This window comes from Capricornis sumatraensis, chromosome 17, assembly GCF_032405125.1.
Source record: "Capricornis sumatraensis isolate serow.1 chromosome 17, serow.2, whole genome shotgun sequence".
NCBI classification, from domain to species: Eukaryota; Metazoa; Chordata; class Mammalia; order Artiodactyla; family Bovidae; genus Capricornis; species Capricornis sumatraensis.
In genome coordinates this window covers 7,900,319-7,923,330 of record NC_091085.1, presented here as the reverse complement: position 1 = coordinate 7,923,330, position 23,012 = coordinate 7,900,319, and the positions used below count along the sequence as shown (strand labels likewise).

General features: G+C 39.7%; 1 protein-coding gene across 1 annotated transcript in view; it reads right to left on the bottom strand.

Annotated features, from left to right (window-relative positions):
* KLHL2 (kelch like family member 2) overlaps positions 1–23,012 on the bottom strand; it is a 157,260-nt gene that overhangs the window by 21,280 nt on the left and 112,968 nt on the right. Inside the window, exons 6-8 of the mRNA XM_068989725.1 lie at positions 9,908–10,017; positions 4,264–4,380; positions 2,448–2,597 (exon numbers count right to left, since the gene is read on the bottom strand). Of these exons, the coding sequence (XP_068845826.1) occupies positions 2,448–2,597; positions 4,264–4,380; positions 9,908–10,017 (377 nt within the window). The remainder of the gene's footprint in view (positions 1–2,447; positions 2,598–4,263; positions 4,381–9,907; positions 10,018–23,012) is intronic.

Genomic DNA, 23,012 nt, shown 5'->3' with positions numbered 1-23,012 from the left:
AGAGACTAATAAGTCACTGTCATGGTAGACATATTATCTATTATTCCAGGACTGCCACCACATTTTGTCTGATGTGTCTTATTGTGATTATAATAAAATGCATCATTACTGTTAATCATGTTGCCTCATTCTTAACTATCTAGTTAGAATTAATCTTGAATATAGCCCCTCTAAAATGACAAACAGTGCTATTGTAAAAGCATCCAGTAGAAGCACTTTTCAAAAATATGTGCAGATAAATAAACTTTCAGGAGAGACTATGCAAATACAAAACTAGCAGCAGTATATCTCCCTGCTACCTGTTAGGTGTGCCGCCCTACTCTCCAGTCACCCTGAGAGAGCAGAATAGAACCTTCATGGATCAGCATACCCACCATGAAATCAAAGCTAAAGAACTGAGAAATCCGAAGTTTAATACAGTTGGGAGGGCCATCCAAACCCCTTGGCAGAGAAGAGCCTAGAGACAGTGTCAACTGAATAGATGATCACAAAAGAGAAAATAATTGACAGGATTTCACCAAGAACTCTTTAGAATGTTTTTAAAGGTAGCATGCTTATTACAGATATTAGAAGAGAATTAGTTTTCACTCTAAAGGTTAAGGCATAGCTAAAGACAGCAAAGCTAAAGATGCCAGCTAAGGAAATATACAGGTTAAGAAGAGACCTTTTAAAAAAATGAAATCTTTAAAAAGTATTAAAGATAAGACAAACCTTTTAGAAGGAAGTTAAAAAGACCAGCATAGAAGAAATAATAATTCAAATGGGCTAAGGCCATAGATGGCTTTTATAAATCTGTATTTTTTGGTAAGAACAAAAACTGACACCAAACAATATGGACAGATATGAAGTAATGAAGACTTAATAGAGATGACTTCTTATAAAAGGAGGTAAAAGGTATTTGGAAAATGTAAACACTTATAAAATCAGCAGACCCAGATGGCATGCATACTAAGGTATTAAGGGAACTAGCTAATGTACTTACTGAGCCACTTACAATTATTTTTGAAAAATCTTGGAGAACTGAGGAGAGATCAGAAAATTTAAAAACGGCAAATACCAATTTTCAAAATAGGGCAGGAAGTGAGTGCCTTGCAAATATCTTTTAAGTGACAATAATTTTTACTAAAACTTTAGAATATTTTGAGAAAAGCATTCAAATTTCTCGGAGCCTATGAAATGATGAGTAACACACAGAGGGACATTAAAAAAAAAAAATCATGCTAAATTTGAATCTATATGATCCTAGATCTCATCAGATGCTATTTGCCAAATTACTTGTTTTTGGTTTAGATAATAAATACAATAATGTGGACTGACACTTCCTATAAATGGACTATATTGGTAAGTAGGTATTTCTAACGAGGAATCACCAGGAAGTCCATTTTAAATTAAAATATTTACTAATAATTTAGAAAAAAAGGAGGGAGTAGCACACTGGCAAAATATAATCAGTTCTAAATTGAGAACTCTTAACACTGGGCAAAACAGAAAAACACTACTAATATGGATTTGAAGCAACTAAAATGTAGACTCAAAAAAAAAAAACTTTGAAAAAATACTAAATAAAATTATTAAAGTGAAAGAATATAAAAGATATAATTTAATGGAAATATAAAAATAACTAAAGATGATGTAAGAAAACAATAGATAACAGATTAATTCTTATTTCTTAATCCATCATTGCCCCCAAACACATGAGAGCTAGAAATCAATACATAAATAAAAGTATTATATTATGTATGGATCATTTTGATCAGACCATACACAAAATGGTGCTTAAAGTGCTGGCCTCCTAGTACTATAAAGATGCACGCAGAGCAGAAGAAACTGCAAACAGAAAGATAGAAATGAGGGGTTATCTGTAAAGAAAATTTAATCAGTAAGAAATGAATGGCTTCAACTAAAAAGATAAAGATAGAATACAAACTTTCACATAGGAAATTTAGGAACACTGGAGATCTGGGAAGACATCTGGGAAATCTACACTGAAATGGCTATGTATGATGTGTGAGTGAACCATCAAACTGTGTACTATTTGTACACAACAGACAATAGGAGGCAACAAAAGGAACAAGCTAGCATCCTTAGTTGTAAGCAATTCTGTGAAACTACTCAGTTTTCACTTATCACACAAACATGTAGCTTACAAAGAAACCTTTAGATCTACATATTCTGATTATCCTCTCTGCTGTTAGCTAGAGCTGAAGAAACTCAGAAGGGATAAATACCAGTTGCCTCTATTTCAGAAGAGCAATATCATGTGGTTTATAAAGATTAAATGAGTCAAAAAATGCCCACCCTCCACAGACAAAATCAAAAAAGAAGTGAATTACATATACTACAATGAATTCCTGGGTACATGGAAATTCAGATGAGTAAAATAAATTAAGAGCCTCATTATGGGCCTTTCAGATGAGGTAGTAACAGGTATGAACAGCAGATCCTACTTTGGGAAGGTTCATGGGTGTCCTCAGTCGGGTCCGGACACTCTTCATTAATATACGCTGCTCTGTTGGTAGCAGATGGTACTTCATAGCTTCAATGAGGTAATCTTTGCAAGCACTGCTGTTCTTCACCAGTGCTTCTTCCTCAACCCTCTGAAAGAAGAAATCAGACTCACCCTATGAGGGGATAGCTAATTCATGTGAAAATGACAAACAAGTAAAGAAGAAGAAAAAAGAATAACTATCTTCTGGTTCAATCTAAAAGTTACAGAGGCAAGTTTAAAAAAAGATGCTTGACTATCTGGTCTGCAGAGAAAAACATATAAATAATAAAGAACTGCAATGAAAATCATATACTTCAATGTCAGTTACAGAATAATCTTTAGTAGTACTATATTCATCTATTTGTTATCTTTAAGCCAAATTAAGAAATAGTTTAAGCCACACAGTAAGAAAAATTAGAAAATTGAGATAATGAGTCCTTTAAGCAGGGGAGGTAATGTTATAAAGACAATCTCTTAAACCTTGAAATACAATATCCAGTAAAGGGATTCAAAATACTTTATAACAATGTGCCTATACCACAAATAAATCTTGTTCCTCCTATCCCTATCCTTAAATGCAGGATAGGTTTCTTTTTTTCCTGTTCATTTTCTTAAAGGTGGAGTACAAGTGATATACGACAACAAGTAAACAAGCTTCAAACAATTCTAAAATGTTCAGATCTAATGCGAATAAAGAAATGTTTCTTCATATTGATAAACAGCAGAAACCAACACAACACTGTAAAGCAATTATCCTCCAGTTAAAAACAAATAATTAAAAAAAAAAGTTTCACTGGATGGCTTCAATTATAAATTAAAATGTTCTAATGAGGTGGATGAAACTGGAGCCGATTATACAGAGTGACGTAAGCCAGAAAGAAAAACACCAATACAGTATACTAACACATATATATGGAATTTAGAAAGATGATAATGATAACCCTGTATGTGAGACAGCAAAAGAGACACAGATGTACAGAACAGACTTTTGGACTCTGTGGGAGAGGGAGAGGGTGGGATGATTTGGGAGAATGGCATTGAAACATGCATACTATCATGTAAGAAATGAATCACCAGTCTAGGTTCGATACTGGATACAGCATGCTTGGGGCTGGTGCATTGGGATGACCCAGAGAGATGATACGGGTAGGGTGGTGGGAGGGAGGTTCAGGATTGGGAACTCATGTACACCCGTGGCGGATTCATGTCAACGTATGGCAAAACCAATACAGTATTGTAAAGTAAAAATAAAAATAAAGAGAAAAAAAAAAGTAGCTTAATAACTGAGAAAAAAATAAAAAAAATTAAAATGTTGAAATGATCCTAGTATAAAGGAATGCTAATAATAAAACAGTAAATTTAAAATTGTTCAGAGACTACTAAAAATCCATTTATTGCTATTTGTTTCAAATAACCCGGTTTTCTTCAGCTTAGAATTCCATTCTATTCCATTCCATTCACTAATTAGAGGAGGCTAACAGAAGGAAGGCAAAAGAGATGCAGAAATGACACAGAACTACAGATGTCGTTTCTGCATGTACTTACATCACCACAAACAATGCTTTCACAAGCTCCAGTACTTGCTTATGCAAATCAGACACTGGGGAGAAGCAAACTTTAAGACTGGGAAGTAGCCCAAGAGGTAGCAGTTGCCGAGGACATGAGGTATATTTACTGCCCTATGCCTGGTTACCACTCTGTAACGAGAATCCACACACTGTTGCCCCAATGACATGGTGCTAGCGCATACTTATGTGTTCTGCAAATACTTTTACCTGAACTAAATACTCCCGAGGAAGCAAAGGTAACCGTACATGTTCCATCAGCCGAGCCATAAATTCTTGCCTCACATCCTTGTCATGATTCACCCAAGCTATTACTGCTTCAAATACCTTGCAGAGAATATGAGGGAAAGAAAAGTAATGAGTTATATACCAAGGTATCTGAAAAAAATACAAGGAGATTACATTTTATATAACACTCATGCTAAGACACCCAAGTTTTATCCACGGCTGAAGTTTTTCAAATCATGACTATGCTGTTGTTTTTCAGTTACTCAGTTGTGTCCAACTCTTCGTGAACCCATGGACTGCAGCACGTCCTTCGCCATCTCCCCAAGTGTAAGCTGCAGGGGCCAGTCTAGAGGAAGAAGTTCAGTGTGGAACCTGTTAAACTTTGCTCAAACTCATGTCCATTGAGTCGGTGATGCCATCCAACCATCTCATTCTCTGTCATCCTCTTCTCCTGCCTTCAATCTTTCCCAGTATCAGGATCTTTTCCAGTGAGCTGGCTCTTCACATCAGGTGGATGGCCAAAATACTGGTGCTTCAGCATCAGTCCTTCCAATGGAATATTCAGGGTTGATTTCCTTTAGGATTGAATGGTTTGATCTCCTTGCGCTCCAAGGGACTCTCAAATCTTCTCCAACACCACAATTAGAAAGTATCACTTCCTTGGTGCTCAGCTTACCTTATGGTCCAACTCTCACATCCATACATGACTGCTGAAAAAACCATAGCCTTGTCTAGATGGACCTTTGTCCACAAAGTAATGTCTCTGCTTTTTAATATGCTGTCTAGGTTTATCATAGCTTTCCTTCCAAGGAGCAAGCATCTTTTAATTTCATGTTTGCAGTCACTGTCTGCAGTGATTTTGGAGCCCAAGAAAATGAAATGTCACTGTTTTCTCTTCTTCCCCATCTGTTTCCCATGAAATGATAGGAATGGATGCCATGATTTTAGTTTTATGAATGCTGAGTTTTAAGCCAGCTTTTTGACTCTAGCACCACTCTATCCACGCAGCCACTGATGGACATTCAAGTTGTTTCCACGTCTTGGTTATAGTAAAAAATGCTACAGGCAAAGGGGAATGTAGATATTCCAAGACTGTTTTCATTTCCTTTGGATATACACTCAGAAGTGGGACAGCTGGATCATATGGTAGATCTACTTTTAATTAAATATGTACTTTAATAAGTATGTTTAGTACTTTTATATATTTAGTGAGTACTTTTCGCTGGGTATTTACTATGTATTTCACCAAGTACATTATCTAATCTTCTTGAACTTCAGTGACAGAGGTGAAAATTTGAAGATATATGATCCAATTCATTGTTGATAACCTTTCCAAACTGAACTTGGTTCTACTAGATTAAAATCTAAAGTCCCTTTTGAATAAAGCACCCAAAATAATAAAGCAAAGTGATACCTGGAATAACAATCATCTACGCTTAGCATTTTTGGCTTTTACTCTGGGTTTGCAAAATGCTGGACCACATACTTCCAAATAATCTGCAGAACAGATTAACTTTCTTTCATCATAATACTAGAATGTATTAAATGTGATATTTAAAATCTTAAAAATCTAAATAATAAGGACATTAAACATATACCTATGAGAAAGTTAATGAGCTATTAAGAAGATGGTATTTAACCACGTAATTTCCTTCCAGATTGATGAGAATATAACCCAATAATCTTTAAAGGGTTATAGAAAATGTTTGATGATATGTAAATGAATAACTCAGAGAAGGCAATGGCACCCCACTCCAGTACTCTTGCCTGGAAAATCCCATGGACAGAGGAGCCTGGTAGGCTGCAGTCCATGGGGTCGCTAGGAGTCGGACACGACTGAGCGACTTCACTTTTATTTTTCACTTTCATGCACTGGAGAAGGAAATGTCAATCCACTCCAGTGTTCTTGCCTGGAGAATCCCAGGGATGGGAGAGCCTGGTGGGCTGCCGTCTAAGGGGTTGTACAGAGTCGGACACGACTGAGGCGACTTAGCAGCAGCAGCAGCAGCAAATTAATAACTGGGGAGCAAAAATTAGGTTATTGTACTGCAAGTACAGAGCAAGACACTAAAAATAATCTACACTACAATTAACATGCCTCTTCAATTCATTCAGTCCACAAGTACCTTTATGTGCCAGATGCTAGAGATTAAGAGGGTCCTGCCAATTTTATCTGCTATTTCTTGGTTCTGCTCTCTCTTGGTTCTGCTCTCTCTTCTCCACCTTTCTTTCTACAACCCTACACCAACCAGATCTTACTGCACACTGGTAACTTCAGCATCCTCCCATCTGATCCTCACCCAACTTCTGATCTATTATGCATATCACCATTTTAGAGCTAGTCTCTAAAAATGGTCCCTAGTAAAACCATTTCTCTAGTATCCACACCTTATATAGTAACCTCACACACAGGAATCTAAGTTGGCCCTGAGAAACCAACAGGGAAGGTTGTGGAAGCAGTATTATGGAGTCATATTTGTTCTGGTGTCTTGAAATGCTCCTGTTAAGGGGAAGCCAGATGCTGGTGGTGAGATGCCATAAGAAACCCAAGCCAGTTACAAAGAATAAGTGGGTGGGATAAAACCAGCCAACAATTGGCCCAAGAGCCAGACAAGTGAGTGAAGGAACTATCCTGGGTGTTCCAGACACACAAGATGCCATGTGCAAAGGGACTGAAGCCTCAGGTATGTGGCTCCAGTTAGAACCATGCCACCTGTCAAGCCAATCCAGCTGAAGCCCCAGGCCCTGAAGAGCACAGACAAACTGTCCCCATGTGCCCTGGATGAATTCTGTTTGCAGATCGTGAGCCTAAGAAAATGGTTGGTGAGGTTGTTATGTAGTAGTAGAAAACCAGAATAGTATCCATGACATGTCTGCTGCTAAGCTGCTTCAGTCGTGTCCGACTCTGTGCGACCCCATAGACAGCAGCCCACCAGGCTCCCCCGTCCCTGGGATTCTCCAGGCAAGAACACTGGAGTGGGTTGCCATTTCCTTCTCCAATGTATGAAAGTGAAAAGTCAAAGTGAAGTCGCTCAGTCGTGTCTGACTCTTTGCAACCCCATGGAGTGCAACCTACCAGGCTCCTCCGCCTATGGGATTTTCCAGGTGAGAGTACTGGAGTGGGCTGCCATCGCCTTCTCCGATGACCTGTCTCCAGGGTAGGTATTATGGTATTCTCCTACTGCTAAGAACTCTTCAGATGTTCTTTATCACCAGGATAAAGTCTATTTTTTTAACAAGTCTCAGGAAGTATTTTATGTCGTTTCCCATCTTGTCTCCAGCCACTGTGCTACACACACACACTCTGTGCCTACACACACACACACACACACACACTTTCTGTGCCCACACACACACACTCTCTGTGCCTACACACACACACACACACTTTCTGTGCCTACACACACACTCTATGCTGACACACACACACAAAATCTGTGCCCACACACACATACAAACTCTGTGCCCACACACATACTCTCCGTCTACACATACACACTCTCTGTGCCCACACACACACTCTGTGCCTACACATACACACACTGTCTGTGCCTACACACACTGTCTGTGCTACACACACACACACACTCTGTGCAAACACACACATACAAACTCTGTGCCCACACACACTCTCTGTGCCTACACACACACACACACTCTGTGCCCACAGGCACACACTGTGCCTACACACAAACACACTCTCTGTGCCTACACACACACTCTCTGTGCCTACACATACTCTGTGCCCACACACACACTCTGTCTACACATACACACTCTGTGCCTATACACACACACACACACACACACAGTCTGTGTGCCTACACACACACTCTCTGTGCCTACACACACACACTCTCTGTGCCTATACACACACACACACTCTCTGTGCCTACACACACACACTCTGTGCCTACACATACTCTCTATGCCTATACACACACTCTCTGTGCCTACACACACACACACTCTCTGTGCCTACACACATACAAACTCTGTGCCCACACACACACTCTCTGTGCCTACATACATACAAACTCTGTGCCCACACACACTCTCTCTGTGCCTACACACACACTCTGTGTCTACACACACACACTCTGTATTGCATGTGCACTATGCTGCTGATGCTGCTAAGTTGCTTCAGTCGTGTCTGACCCTGTGCGACCCCAGAGATGGCAGCCCACAGGCTCCCCAGTCCCTGGGATTCTCCAGGCAAGAACACTGGAGTGGGTTGCCATTTCCTTCTCCAATGCATGAAAGTGAAAAGTGAAAGTGAAGTCGCTCAGTCGTGTCCGACTCTTTGCAGCCCACCAGGCTCCTCCATCCATGGGATTTCCCAGGCAAGAGTACTGGAGTGGGGTGCCATCGCCTTCTCCAGTATAGGCACTACAGTATAAACTATAAAGATATACGATAAACTCTAGTCTTAAAAACCAACCAAATGCAATCATTCTTTCACATCTCTTTATATTTACATATTCTGTTCCCTCTACCTGGGCTGCCCTTTTCACTCCTACCCATCCTGTTTCCCTGGAAAACTCATACTCACTTTAAAAAAAACTTGGATCATACACTGGAGTCATGCTAAATGCCAATCTCTATCCAAGGAATGATTACATGCTCCTATTGGATCCTCTACAGCGTTCTGTGATCATTTATTACCTCACTGGCTGTTCTGCTGGTCATAACTAAAAATTTTATGTTGTCAACCTTCTTATATCCAGAATTCCATAGCAATATCTGGTACAGAGGAGAACCTCAACACACATCTATTAAACATGAATAGTAGTGTCTTCCTCTATACTTCTGGGATGTTAAAAGATTATACATTTCATGACATTCACGTATTTTTTCATTTGGTAACTATTATGAGAAATGTGTCTTGCCCTCAAACAGGATGAATATCCTTGAGGAAGAGAACTAAAGTTTATACAACAAAGCATAAAAAAGAAAAACTAAAGTTTCACTTCTTCCAAACACAGCCTGTGCATAAACTTTTGTGCCCTGATTTGCACAAAGTATAAAGTCTATCCAAAGAATCAAAGCCACTGAGAAGCTTCTCTCTCCACTGATATGAAAGGTGCAGATGGCTGACAGAGGCAACTTCAAATTTGGAGAGACAGGCTATACACAGACAAAGGAACTGCACATGGCTCTGGAAGTGGAGGAGGAAAACACAGGGAGAATATTGTGTAAACTGCAGGGCCCAGTCTAAAGGAAGAAGCTCAGTGTGGAACCAGTTAAGCTTTGCCATCTGGGTATCTTCCAACTCACAAGATGATGAAATCAGTTTGGTTTAAGAATATTATGTTTTAGATCACTATTCTTCCAGGTATCTACCTAAGCTGTGAGAAGAAATCAAGTTCCCAAAAGGTCCTTTGTTTCAGACAGTTTAATGTGTGCAAGCTCTTACTGTTGTGTCCAGTATAAAACTTCAGTGTCTAAATAGTTAGGGAAGCTCCTATAGAATGAGAAGACAGTCATTTACACAACCAACAAGTCAATTAACTGAGTTTCTTAACTTCTGATCAAAGATAACTGGCTGTCACAAAGCAAAATAATAATAATAATAAAAGGAAAAACAGTATGTCACTGTACACCAGAAAAAGAAAAATACACCTACCTTCTCTTCTGAAGAAATGGTAAGTTTGTCACTTGAGATTAGGCTGCACACTTGTTCAATGCCAAGGTTGAGAAATTCTTCACTGAGGACGACATCTGCAAAATGTTGTTCTGTTTGGAGGTTACAAAGAGAATCGATTCTATTATCGTAGTTTCAAACTACTTAGAAAAGAAGAGGGTTTTCTTAATCTAACCTATGAATGAGAAAACCAAGTATATTTCGTAAGTGAGGACTAGTAATTAGTAACGACTCAAACAAACTCAGTGGCAGCCCAGGCAGGAAGTCTACCTGACTGTACACTCAGATGGACTACTTTTATTTTATTAGGGGGTATTTTAGAGTTAAACATCTATTCCTTATGTGTTAATAAGACTATCAGTATTGAATTTATAAAACCTTTAGTAAAATCAGATAAACAGCATGATGTATTACACATTTGAATGTATTATGTAAAATATCAGAGGGCTTCAGAACATAAGGATGTAAGGAGAGGAAGCTGCTTTATTTAAAAACTGAAGACTAAACTAAACAAACATATCTTAAAAGCTGATCAGTCTGAATATATGAGCATTATTTAAAAAAAACAGAACTGGTTTATGATATAGATAGCTCTGGGCTATCCTGGTGACTCAGATAGTGAAGAGTCTGACTGCAATGCAAGGGACCCAGGTTAGATTCCTGGGTTGGGAAGATCCCCTGGAGAAGGGCATGGCAAGCCATTCCAGTATTCTTGCCTAGAGAATCCCATGGACAGAGGAGCCTGGCAGGCTACAGTCTATGGGGTTGAAAGAGTCAGATAAAACAGAGTGACTAGTTTCCTTTGTTGTACAGAAGTTTTTAATTTTAATTAGATCCCATTTGTTTATTTTTGCTTTTATTTCCAGTATTCTGGGAGATGGGTCATAGAGGATCCTGCTGTGATTTATGTCATAGAGTGTTTTGCCTATGTTCTCCTCTAGGAGTTTTATAGTTTCTGGTCTTACATTTAGATCTTTAATCCATTTTGAGTTTATTTTTGTGTATGGTGTTAAAAAGTGTTCTAGTTTCATTCTTTTACAAGTGGTTGACCAGTTTTCCCAGCACCACTTGTTAAAGAGATTGTCTTTAATCCATTGTATATTCTTGCCTCCTTTGTCAAAGATAAGGTGTCCATAGGTGTGTGGATGTATCTCTGGGCTTTCTATTTTGTTCCATTGATCCATACTTCTGTCTTTGTGCCAGTACCATACTGTCTCGATGACTGTGGCTTTGTAGTAGAGCCTGAAGTCAGGCAGGTTGATTCCTCCAGTTCCATTCTTCTTTCTCAAGATTGCTTTGGCTATTCGAGGTTTTTTGTATTTCCATACAAATTGTGAAATTATTTGTTCTAGCTCTGTGAAAAATACCGCTGGTAGCTTGATAGGGATTGCATTGAATCTGTAGATTGCTTTGGGTAGTATACTCATTTTCACTATATTGATTCTTCTGACCCATGAACACGATATATTTCTCCATCTATTAGTGTCCTCTTTGATTTCTTTCACCAGTGTTTTATAGTTTTCTATATATAGGTCTTTAGTTTCTTTAGGTAGATATATTCCTAAGTAGTATTCTTTTTTGTTGCAATGGTGAATGGAATTGTTTCCTTAATTTCTTTTTCTACTTTCTCATTATTAGTGTATAGGAATGCAAGGGATTTCTGTGTGTTGATTTTATATCCTGCAACTTTACTATATTCATTGCTTAGCTCTAGTAATTTTCTGGTGAAGTCTTCAGGGTTTTCTATGTAGAGGATCATGTCATCTGCAAACAGTGAGAGTTTTACTTCTTTTCCAATTTGGATTCCTTTTATTTCTTTTTCTGCTCTGATTGCTATGGAAAAGACTTCCAGAACTATGTTGAATAGTAGTGGTGAAAGTGGGCACCCTTGTCTTGTTCCTGACTTTAGGGGAAATGCTTTCAATTTTTCACCATTGAGGATAATGTTTGCTGTGGGTTTGTCATATATAGCTTTTATTATGTTGAGGTATGTTCCTTCTATTCCTGCTTTCTAGAGAGTTTTTAATCATAAATAGACGTTGAATTTTGTCAAAGGCCTTCTCTGCATCTATTGAGATAATCAGATGGCTTTTACTTTTTCAGTTTGTTAATGTGGTGAATTACATTGACTGATTTGCAGATATTGAAGAATCCTTGCATCCCTGGGATAAAGCCCACTTGGTGATGGTGTATGATCTTGTTAATGTGCTGTTGGATTCTGATTGCTGGAATTTTGTTAAGGATTTTTGCATCTATGTTCATCAGTGATATTGGCCTGACCCAGCAATCCCATTGCTGGGCATACACACTAAGGAAACCAGAATTGAAAGAGACACGTGTACCCCAATGTTCATCACAGCATTGTTTATAATAGCCAGGACATAGAAGCAATCTAGATGTCCATCAGCAGATGAATGGATAAGAAAGCTGTGGTACATATACACAATGGAGTATTACTCAGCCATTAAAAAGAATACATTTGAATCAGTTCTAATGAGGTGGATGAAACTGGAGCTGATTATACAGAGTGAAGTAAGCCAGAAAGAAAAACACCAATACAGTATACTAACACATATATATGAAACTTGGAAAGATCATAATGATAACCCTGTATGCGAGACAGCAAGAGAGACACAGATATAGAGAATAGACTTTTGGACTCTGTGGGAGAGGGAGAGGGTGGGATGATTTGGGAGAATGGCATTGAAACATGCATACTATCATGTAAGAAACGAATCGCCAGTCTAGGTTCGATACAGGATACAGCATGCTTGGGGCTGGTGCATTGGGATGACCCAGAGAGATGATATGGGGAGGGTAGTGGGAGGGGGGGGTTCAGGATTGGGAACTCATGTACACCTGTGGCGGATTCATGTCAATGTATGGCAAAACCAATACAGTATTGTAAAGTAAAATTAAAAAAAAAAACAAAAAAACAACCAGCTATTTACAATAAGCAAAAAAAACCCAAAAAAACAGAGTGACTAACACTTTCTCTTTTACTTTCATAGATAGCTCTGAATACTATGTAAGCAACTTATTTGGGGATCAAGTTATATACTATTTTATACCCTCAACTCCCTTCCAGAAACCTGTGAGATTAACAATTCTTTAAAAATCTAACAAACAAACAAACAAAAAACAAACCCAAACAAAAAAACACCTTTCTTTGATTTCACAAATATACTCATTCCTCCAAAGGGGAAGAGAGGACTATTAACACAATCACTAACTTAAAAACTTAAAAGTAAATAAATAAATGAATAATCATTTACAAAGTATCCTTTCCTCCATACCCAGCTCTCATTTTAAAGTGTGAACTCACAAGGAAATGTGGTTTTCAAATCCCAGCTCTGCCATGTGCTAGCTTGTAAAACCCTGGGCATGTATTTCTCTAAATCTTGGCTTCCTCAACTGTAAAATGGGGATAATAAAAAATACCTTACATAAGAAAGACTCCTGTGAGAATTAAATACCTTAATAGCTTATAAATAAGCATCTATAAAAGAAATGGCAACCCACTCCAGTATTCTTGCCTGGACAATTCCATGGACAGAGGAGCCTGGCTGGGCTACACACAGTCAAAGGGATTGCAAAGCGTCAGATAACAACTGAGTATGCACACATGCACATGGTAAATGGTAAAGATTCAATTATACTATATTGTGATACCTATGTTCTACAGTAAAAATCTGCCAGGAATTGTAGGTATTTTCTAGGTCTTTACAATTAATTGTATTCTACTAGCAATTTATTTCAAAGGTTTTTTTTTTTTTTTTTAAAAAAAGATTCAAGTACATGTTTTAACATACCATAAAAATGAATAGTTGGCTCCCTTGAAGAAAACACAAGGCAAACCATGTCCCCAAGACTGAAGACATCAAAAGGAGAATACAGGGAAATGCAGTTGATTGGAGCAGAGACTCACAAGTGGAAACCGTATGGGAACTGGTGCAAGTGTAGGAAAATCTCAGTGTGGAGATTTAAGTGTTAAAAACTCCATGGGGACCCAGTCACAGTGGTATTCTACAATCCTGGGAGATTTCCTCCAGAAGCTCAAACATGTTTCCACAGTAAATATGAGACAAGAACCCCCTGTAGCTTCCGTAGGGCGAGGAGAAATGGAACAATTTTGAAATACCCAAATATACTGATGCTGGGAGGGATTGGGGGCAGGAGGAGAAGGGGACGACAGAGGATGAGATGGCTGGATGGTATCACTGACTCGATGGACATGAGTCTGAGTGAACTCCGGGAGTTGGTGATGGACAGGGAGGCCTGGTGTGCTGCGATTCATGGGGTCGCAAAGTTGGAGACGACTGAGCGACTGAACTGAACTGTGTTCTTAATGTTACCGAATCGCCAAGTCTGTGTGTCTGATGCACAGAGAGACCTATCAATAATAAAACATTAAGAGTCTGGAACTAAGAAAGGTTTATTACAGATTCATACAGGGAGATGGGTGGCTCACACCCTAAGAACCACAAAGTTATTGAAAGCTTTTAGCAAGCCTCTTTAAAAGCAAGAATTGAGGGATAGGAAGTTAGTTGTTGCAAACTTCCTGGTGTCAGATCCTTTGCTCTTGAGGTCAGGTCATGGTCCGGTAACGATTTTCCTGTAAATCTCTACCAAACGAATGTTATTTGTTTATTGTTAACAGAATAATGTTACTCTGTCCTGACAAGAAAGGGCAAAGTCCCAAGGCACAACTTTCACCCTCCGAGGTCCCAGTCCTGGCTAAGAGGAGGCAGACAGAGCTCAGCTATAGCTCCTCAGGGCCAGGTTCCCCACACTCTGCCCACCTGTCACCCCTGAGGGAGCCGGGCATCCAACACAACTGGCCCTCAGTCTCCTCAGGCTGCCCAAGTAGGGGAGACCAGGTCTCACAGACTGTGACCCAGACAAACGGGCACTGCTATTAGGTCACAGACAGGTTCACTGCTGCCTCAAGGCCTGGGCCTCGGCATGGAGGGCTTGAGTGAGGGCTCTGGAGCCCTGCAAGACAGAGTGTCCAACCTGCTCCCTGGGCCCGCCAGCTCACCAGTTGGCCCAAGGCTGGGTTAGCTGGAGGGCCTCCAGGAGAAGGCCTGAATCTGCCTTTTACCTCACTCTCCACCTGATGACCACCACACCATTGACCCTGGCTGAATCGCTTCCCTAATGGTCCCTCACTGACAGTTCCTTGTGGGCAGGGCCCACTGTGGTACTGACCAATAGCTTGGCAGGACAGTTGGTTGCTTGGGGTGGGGAGGGGGCAGTGAGGCGGCACCAACCAATGGCTGAGTAAGACTTGTTGCCTAGTAACAGGGTGGGGAATAATGATGCACAGTAATGGCTGCCTGCTAAGGCCTGTGCTCATTCTGATGTGTTACATTAACAAGATCTGTCCTCAGGAGTATCTAGTTAACCAGAGCCTAATTGACTGAAGTTAGAGAAACACCCAACTCCAGCCTACTCTGTCCAACCAGTTCCACCTAGGAGGGAGAAAGAAACCAGAAAAACATTTGTGAAGCTCAGTCCAGAGCCATAAGCTCACTAACAAACCCTTCTAGTCATATATAGAAGGGTTCTTTCCCCACATCTCACTGCCAGATCTCTAAAGGCCTGTTTATAGCAGTTCACTGAGTGTTATCACATATGGCTATCAAGAAAAGAATTATGAGGCATTCCAAAAGGCAAAAGACACAACTTGAAGAGACAGACCAAGCATCAGAACCAGATATGGCAGGGATGCTGCATTTATCAAACTGGGAACTTAAAACACAATTTAACAACTATGATAAATTCAGGGTTTCCCTGGTGGCTCAGATGGTAAAGAGTCTGCCTGCAATGCAAGAGACCTGGGTTCAATCCCTGGGTTGGGAAGATCACCTGGAGAAGGAAATGGCAACCCACTCTAGTATTCTTGCCTGGACAATTCAATGGACAGAGGAGCCTGGCGAGCTACAGTCCATGGAGTCTCAAGAGCTGGACACGACTGAGTGACTAACACTTTAACTTTCACTATCATGATAAATATGCTCAGGGCTCTACTGGATAAAGTAGACAGCATGAAAGAACAGATATGTAATGTAAACAGAGAGATGGAAATGTCTAAGAAAAAAAATCAAAAAGAAATGCTAGAAAACAAAAACACTACAAGAAAAATGAAGAATGTCCTTGATGAGCTTATTAGTAGACTAGACAGGGCTGAGAAAAGAACCTCTGCCTTAAGGATAATGGTGGATACCTGTCATTATACATTGTCAAAACCCACAGAATATACAACACAAAGAGCAAACCATAATAAATACTATGGTCTTCAGTTAATAATAATGTATTAATACTGGCTCAAAATCTATAACAAATATACCACACTAATGTAAGATGTTGAAAACAGCAGAGGCTGTAAGAAGAGAGAGGACACAGGAAGAACTCTGCTTTGCCCCTCTCTTCGTCTATAAACCTACAACTGCTCTAACAAATTTTACTGAAAAAAGAGTGTACTAATAAAGAAAAACAGAAATGAATACTTTGTAACTGTATCTGTAATAAATCAAAAGTCAATGGAAGAAAAGTAAAATTGGTATTTGAAAGACTACAAACTACAGATTAAACTTAACCAATTTTAAGAGATACCTAGTCTCTATAGCATATTACTTCACAACAGTACTTCAAAACCTAGCATGAAATATTTAATAGGATTATAGATTTTAATAAACCATCATGATTAATTACAAAGATCATTTCTACACCTAAAATAAAATCCTAATTTTCATGATCTCGAAATAAGCTGACACAAAAAAATTATTTCAGAAGTTTTTATACTTTCCTTATAAAGAAATAAGGAAAACCGTTTTTCAGTGGCTGGATCTGTGTTTCAAAGGAACATAAAAAAAGCACAAAGAGATCCTTTGTATTTAAAGTTTCCAAATAAATTCATTTTAGCAAAAATCTGGCAAACAGCATATAAACTTTAAAATGCTTGTGATAACAAATTGGAAGTTCGAAGATAAATGTATAACAGCTACTGAATAAAAGGCAAGTGGATATAAACCTCTTTACTTCCTAATCATAAAATATTTCACTTCCAAATATAGGTCTGCAGTGATTTTACACCAAGTTCCTTTTATAATTTAAAAATCCGAATCAAAAAAAGAGGTTACCTCTACATACTTTTCACATGGGAAAAAATCCCTAATAGTAACAAATATATTACTTTTCCAAATCATGACTGTACGGGTTACTCTAGCCTCTGCCTCATCAATCAAAACAATGGACTTGCTAAAAAATAAACCAGGTGACTTTTTAAAAATAAATAACTATTCATTAATAAATTTTGAAGCAAGGGCATTAGTAACCTACCCAAAGTCAAGTTTGGGCTCTAAACTCATCATGTACTCTTCATTAGTAGTACCCACAAGGGTCTGGTCATAGTGAAGAGTTCTGACAAAATGTGGTCCACTGGAGAAGGAAACGGCAGCCCAGCCTAACATTCTTACACTGAGAACCCCATGGACACTATGAAAAGGCAAAAAGATATTTCATTGCAATATGAGTCTCCCCACCCCAGTTGGAAGGTGTCCAATATGCCACTGGAAGGCAATTACTAACAGCTCAAGTAAGCATGAAATGGCTGGGCCAAAGCAGAAACAACAGTCAGTTGTGGATGTATCTGCTGGTGAAAGTAAAGTCTGATGTCATAAAAAACAAAACTACATAAGAACCTAGAATGTTAGGTCCATGAATCACGGTAAATTGGCTGTGGTCAAGCAGGAGATGAATGAACATCAACATCTTAGGAATCAGTGAACTAAGGACAGGAATGGGCAACTTTTATAATAATTCAGATGACCATTATATCTATTATTGTGGGTAAGAATCTCTTAGAAGAAATGGAGTAGCCCTCATAGTCAACAAGAATCAGAAATGCAGTATTCGGCTGCAACCCCCGTTCGCAAGGCAAACCATTCAACACAGTGTGTATTAAGCCACTTCAGTCATGTCTTTTTGACGCTATAAACTATACCCTGCCAGGCTCCTCTGTCCATAGAATTCTCTAGGCAAGAATACTGAAATGGGTCTATGTCCTAACCACTGATGCCAGAGAAGCTGAACCTGACCAGTTTTATGAAGACGTACAACACATGCTAGAACACCAAAAAAGATTCATCAAAAGATTCCTACAAAAGTAGGAAATTAAGAGATACCCACAACATGCAAGTTTGGCCTCGGAGTACAAAATTAAGCAGGGCAAAGGCTAACGAGTTCTGTCAAGAGAACACACTGGTCACAGTAAACAACCTTTTTGAACAACCAAAGAGATGACTCTACACATGGATATCACCAGATGGTCAATAGTGAAATCAGACTGATCATGTTCTTTGCTGCCAAAGATGGAGAAGCTCAGCAAAAAGAGCTGACTGGGGGTCAGATCATGACCTCCTTATTGGAAAATTCAGGCCTAAATTGAAGAAAGTAGGGAAAACCATCAGGGCATTCAGGTAGGAGCTAAGTCAGATCCCCTATGATTATACAGTGGAGGTGACAAACAGATTCAAGGGACTAGATCTGACAGACAGAGTGCCTGAAGAAGTATGCATAGAGGTTCATGACACTGTACAGGAGGCGGTGACCAAAGAAAAGGAAATGCAAGAAGGCTGAGTGGATGTCTGAGGAGGCTCTACAAATAGCTGAGAAAAGAAAAGAAGTGAAAGGCAAGGGAGAAGGGGAAACAAAAGAAGTGAAAAGCAAAGGAGAAGGGGAAAGATATACCCAACTGAACGCAGAGTTCCAGAGAATAGCAAGAAGGGATAAGAAGGCCTTTTTAAATAAACAGGGCAAAAAATAGAGGGAAACAATAGAATGAGAAGACTAGAGATCTCTTCAAGAAAACTGGAGATATCAAGGGAACATTTCATGCAAGGATGTGCACAATAAAGGATAGAAATGGAAAGGACATTAACAGAAGCAGAAGAGGTGGCAAGAATACACAGATGAACTATACAAGAAATGTCTTAATGAGCTGGATAACCACAATGCTGTGGTCACTCACCTAGAGCTGGAGATCTTGGAATGTGAAGTCATGGGCCTCAGAAAGCTTTACTAGGAAGGAACAAAGCTAGTGGAGGTGATGAAATTCTAGCTGAGCTATTAAAAATCCTAAAAGAAGATGTAGTTAAAGGGCTGAACTCAATATTCTAGCAAATTTGGAAAATGCAGCAGTGGCTACAGGACTAGAAAAGGTCAATTTTCATTCCAATCCTAAAGAAGGCCAATGCCAAAGAATGTGCCATACTGTATGCCAACTGCCATACAATTGTGCTCATTTCAGATGCTAGCAAGATTATGCTCAAAATTCTTCAAGCTAGGCTTCAGCAGTATGCAAACCGAGAACTTCCAGATGTACAAGCAGGGTTTGGAAGAAACAGGGACGGTCAAATTGACAACATTCATTCAGTCATGGAGAAAGTAAGAGAGTTCCAGAAAAAACATCTACCTCTGCTTCACTGAGTACACTAAAGCCTTTGACTGTGTGGATCACAACAAACTGTGGAAAATTCTTAAAGAGATGGGAATACCAGACCACCTGACCTGTCTCCTGAGAAACCTATATGTGAGTCAAGAAGCAACAGTTAGGACTGGATATGGAACAGTGGATTTGTTCAAAATTGGGAAAGGAGAATGACAAGGCTGTGTATCATCACCTTGCTTATTAACTTATATGCAGAGTACATCATGAAAAGCCACAGGTTGGATGAATCACAAACTGGAATCAAGACTGCCAGGAGAAATATCAAAAACTTCAACATGCAGATGATATCAATCTAATGACAAAAGATGAAGAGGAACTAAAGAGCTTCTTGATGAGAGTAAAAGAGGAGAGTGAAAAGCTGGCTTCAAATTCAACATTCAAAAAATGAAGATCATGGCATTGGTCCCATCACTTCATGGCAAGAGAATGGAAAAGAGTGGAAACAGGGACAGATTTTATTTTCTTGGACTCCAAAATCACTGTGAACAGTGACTACAGCCAAGAAATTAAAAGATGCTTGCCCCTTAGAAGGAAAGCTATGACAAACCTAGGAGCGTATTAAAAGGCAGAAACATTACCAACAAAAGTCTGTATAGTTAAAGCTATGGTTTTTCCAGTAGTCATGTGCAGATGTGAGTTGGACCATAAAGGATGAGCACCAAAGAACTGATGCTTTTGAACTGTGGTTTTGGAGAAGATTCTTGAGAGTCCCTTGGACTGCAAGGAGGTCAAACCAGTCAATCCTAAAGGAAATCAACCCTGAATATTCATTGGAAGGACTGATGCTAAAGCTGAAGCTCCAATACTCTGGCCACCAGATGCAAAGAGCTGACTCACTGGAAAAGATTCTGATGCTGAGAAAGATCAAAGGCAAGAGGATTAGATGGTTAGACAGCATCATGGACTCAATGGACACGAATTTGAGCAAGTTTTGAATTGTGGTGTTGGAGAAGACTCTTGAGAGTCCCCTGGACTGCCAGGAGATCCAATTAGTCCATCCTAAAGGAAATCAGTTCTGGGTATTCATTGGAGGGACTGATGTTGAAGCTGAAACTCCAATACTTTGGCCACCTGATGTGGAGAGCTGACTCATTTGAAGAGACCCTGATACTGGGAAAGATTGAGGGCAGGAGGAGAAGGGGACGACAGACGATGAGATGGTTGGATGCCATCACCGACACAATGGACGTGGGTTTGGGTGGACTCCGGGAGTTGGTGATGGACAGGGAGGCCTGGCATGCTGTGGTTCATGGGGTTGCAAAGAGCTGGACATGACTGAGCAACTGAATTGAACTCTATTGAACAGTATCAATCTTCAAATGTTCTGCTGTATTAATTGACAGGCAGCATGACAGAACTCTTTCTGTAATACACATGTGCCCAGAAACACTAGAATTCTGGCTTAGTCACTGAAAGGCACTCTGGGACACTTTAAATGTCTTTGATTAGAAAGGTTTGTCCTGTGAAAAATATTTTTAATTTAATGTCACCTAACGTGAGCATTCACCCATTCCAGTCCATTTTAGTTCGCTGATTCCTAGAATGTCGACATTCACTCTTGCCATCTCTTGTTTGACTACTTCCAATTTGCCTTGATTCATGGACCTGACATTCCAGGTTCCTATGCAATATTGCTCTTTACAGCATCGGACCTTGCTTCTATCACCAGTCACATCCACAGCTGGGTATTGTTTTGGCTTTGGCTCCATCCCTTCATTCGTTCTGGAGTTATTTCTCCACTGATCTCCAGTAGCATATTGGGCACCTACTGACCTGGGGAGTTCCTCTTTCAGTATCCTATCATTTTGCCTTTTCATACTGTTCACAGATGGAATGATGCTAAAGCTGAAACTCCAGTACTTTGGCCACCTCATGTGAAGAGTTGACTCATTGGAAAAGACTCTGATGCTGGGAGGGATGGGGGGCAGGAGGAGAAGAGGACGACAGAGGATGAGATGGCTGGATGGCATCACTGACTCGATGGACGTGAGTCTCAGTGAACTCCAGGAGTTGGTGATGGACAGGGAGGCCTGGTGTGCTGCAATTCATGGGGTCACAAAGAGTCAGACACGACTGAGCGACTGAACTGAACTGAACTGAACGTGAGCATTTACTGATCTTTCCCACTAAACCTGAAGATTCCACTTACCTACCCACAGCAATTTACACAATTTGTCTGGCCTGATCATCCCACAGGCCAACAGGACTTGGGGATATCCTAGGGCCACTATCCCTGACACAATCTTCACTAAACTGTTTCCAAAACAGCTTATACTTGACATTGCCAACAATCTGCTACTTTATATATTCTGAAGTCTTGGTCTCCAGTTCCTATTGGGATTTTTTGTTGTTCCTCATTTGTGCTTTAAAGTTTTTTTTTTTTTTTTAATATTTGCTTATTTTTGGCTGTGTTGGGTGTTTGTTTCTGTGAAGGCTTTTCTCTAGTTGCAAGGAGTGGGGGCCGCTCTCTAGTTGCAGTGCACAGACTTCTCATGGTTGGGCTCTAGGGTGTGTGGGGTTCAGTAGGTATGGCTCCTGTGCTCTAGAGCACAGACTCAATAGCTGTGACACACAGGCTTAGATCTCTGAAGCATAGGATCTTCCTGGACTAGGGATTGAACCTGTGTCTCCTGCACTGACAGGCGGATTCTTTATTACTGAGGTGCCAGGGAATCTTCATATTGTTTCTTATCAGCCTGTGTTTGCTCTGGATGATCCTACCAACCTTAAAGTTTAACCAATTTATTCAGTATCAAGCTAAAAACATTGAAAGCATCCGTTCTTTATGATGTGATGGTATTAATAAGGACTTCAGCTGAAAGTGAAACTCCAATACATCGGCCATCTGATGTGAAGAACCGATTCATTGGAAAAGACCCTAATCCTGGGAAAGATTGAAGGCAGGGGGAGAAGGGGACGACAGAGGATGAGATAGTTGGATGGTATCACCAACTCAAAGGATATGAGTTTGAGCAAGCTTCAGGAGATGGTGAGGGACAGGGAAACCTCGTGTGCTGTAGTCCACGGGGTCGCAGAGTCAGACATGACTGAACAACTACAAATGCACTATTGGAGTTGGTTGGGTAGTATTTTGCTGAGGATTTTTACATCTATGTTCATCAGTGATTTTGGTCTGTAATTCTCTTTTCTGTGTGTGATATCTTTGTCTGGTTTTGGTTTCAGGTGCCCTCACAGGATGACTTTAGAAGTGTTCCTTCCTCTGCAATTTTTTGGAACAGCTTGAGAAGGACAGGTGTTAACTCTTCTCTAAGTGTTTTACAGAATTCACCTATAAAGCCATATGGTCCTGGACTTTTGTTTTCTAGAAGTTTTAAAAATTCAGTGTCATTACTTGTAATTGATCTGTTCATATCTTCTATTTTTCCCTTGTTCAGTCTTGAGAGATTATACTTTTCTAAGAATTTCCACATTTCTCCTAGATTATCCATTGTACTGTCATATAGTTCCTTGCAGTAGCCTCATAATGATTTTTTTGCATTTCTGTGGTGCTGGTTGTAATTTCTCCTTTTTCATGTCTGATTTTATTGATCTGGGTCCTTTCTCTTTTTCTCT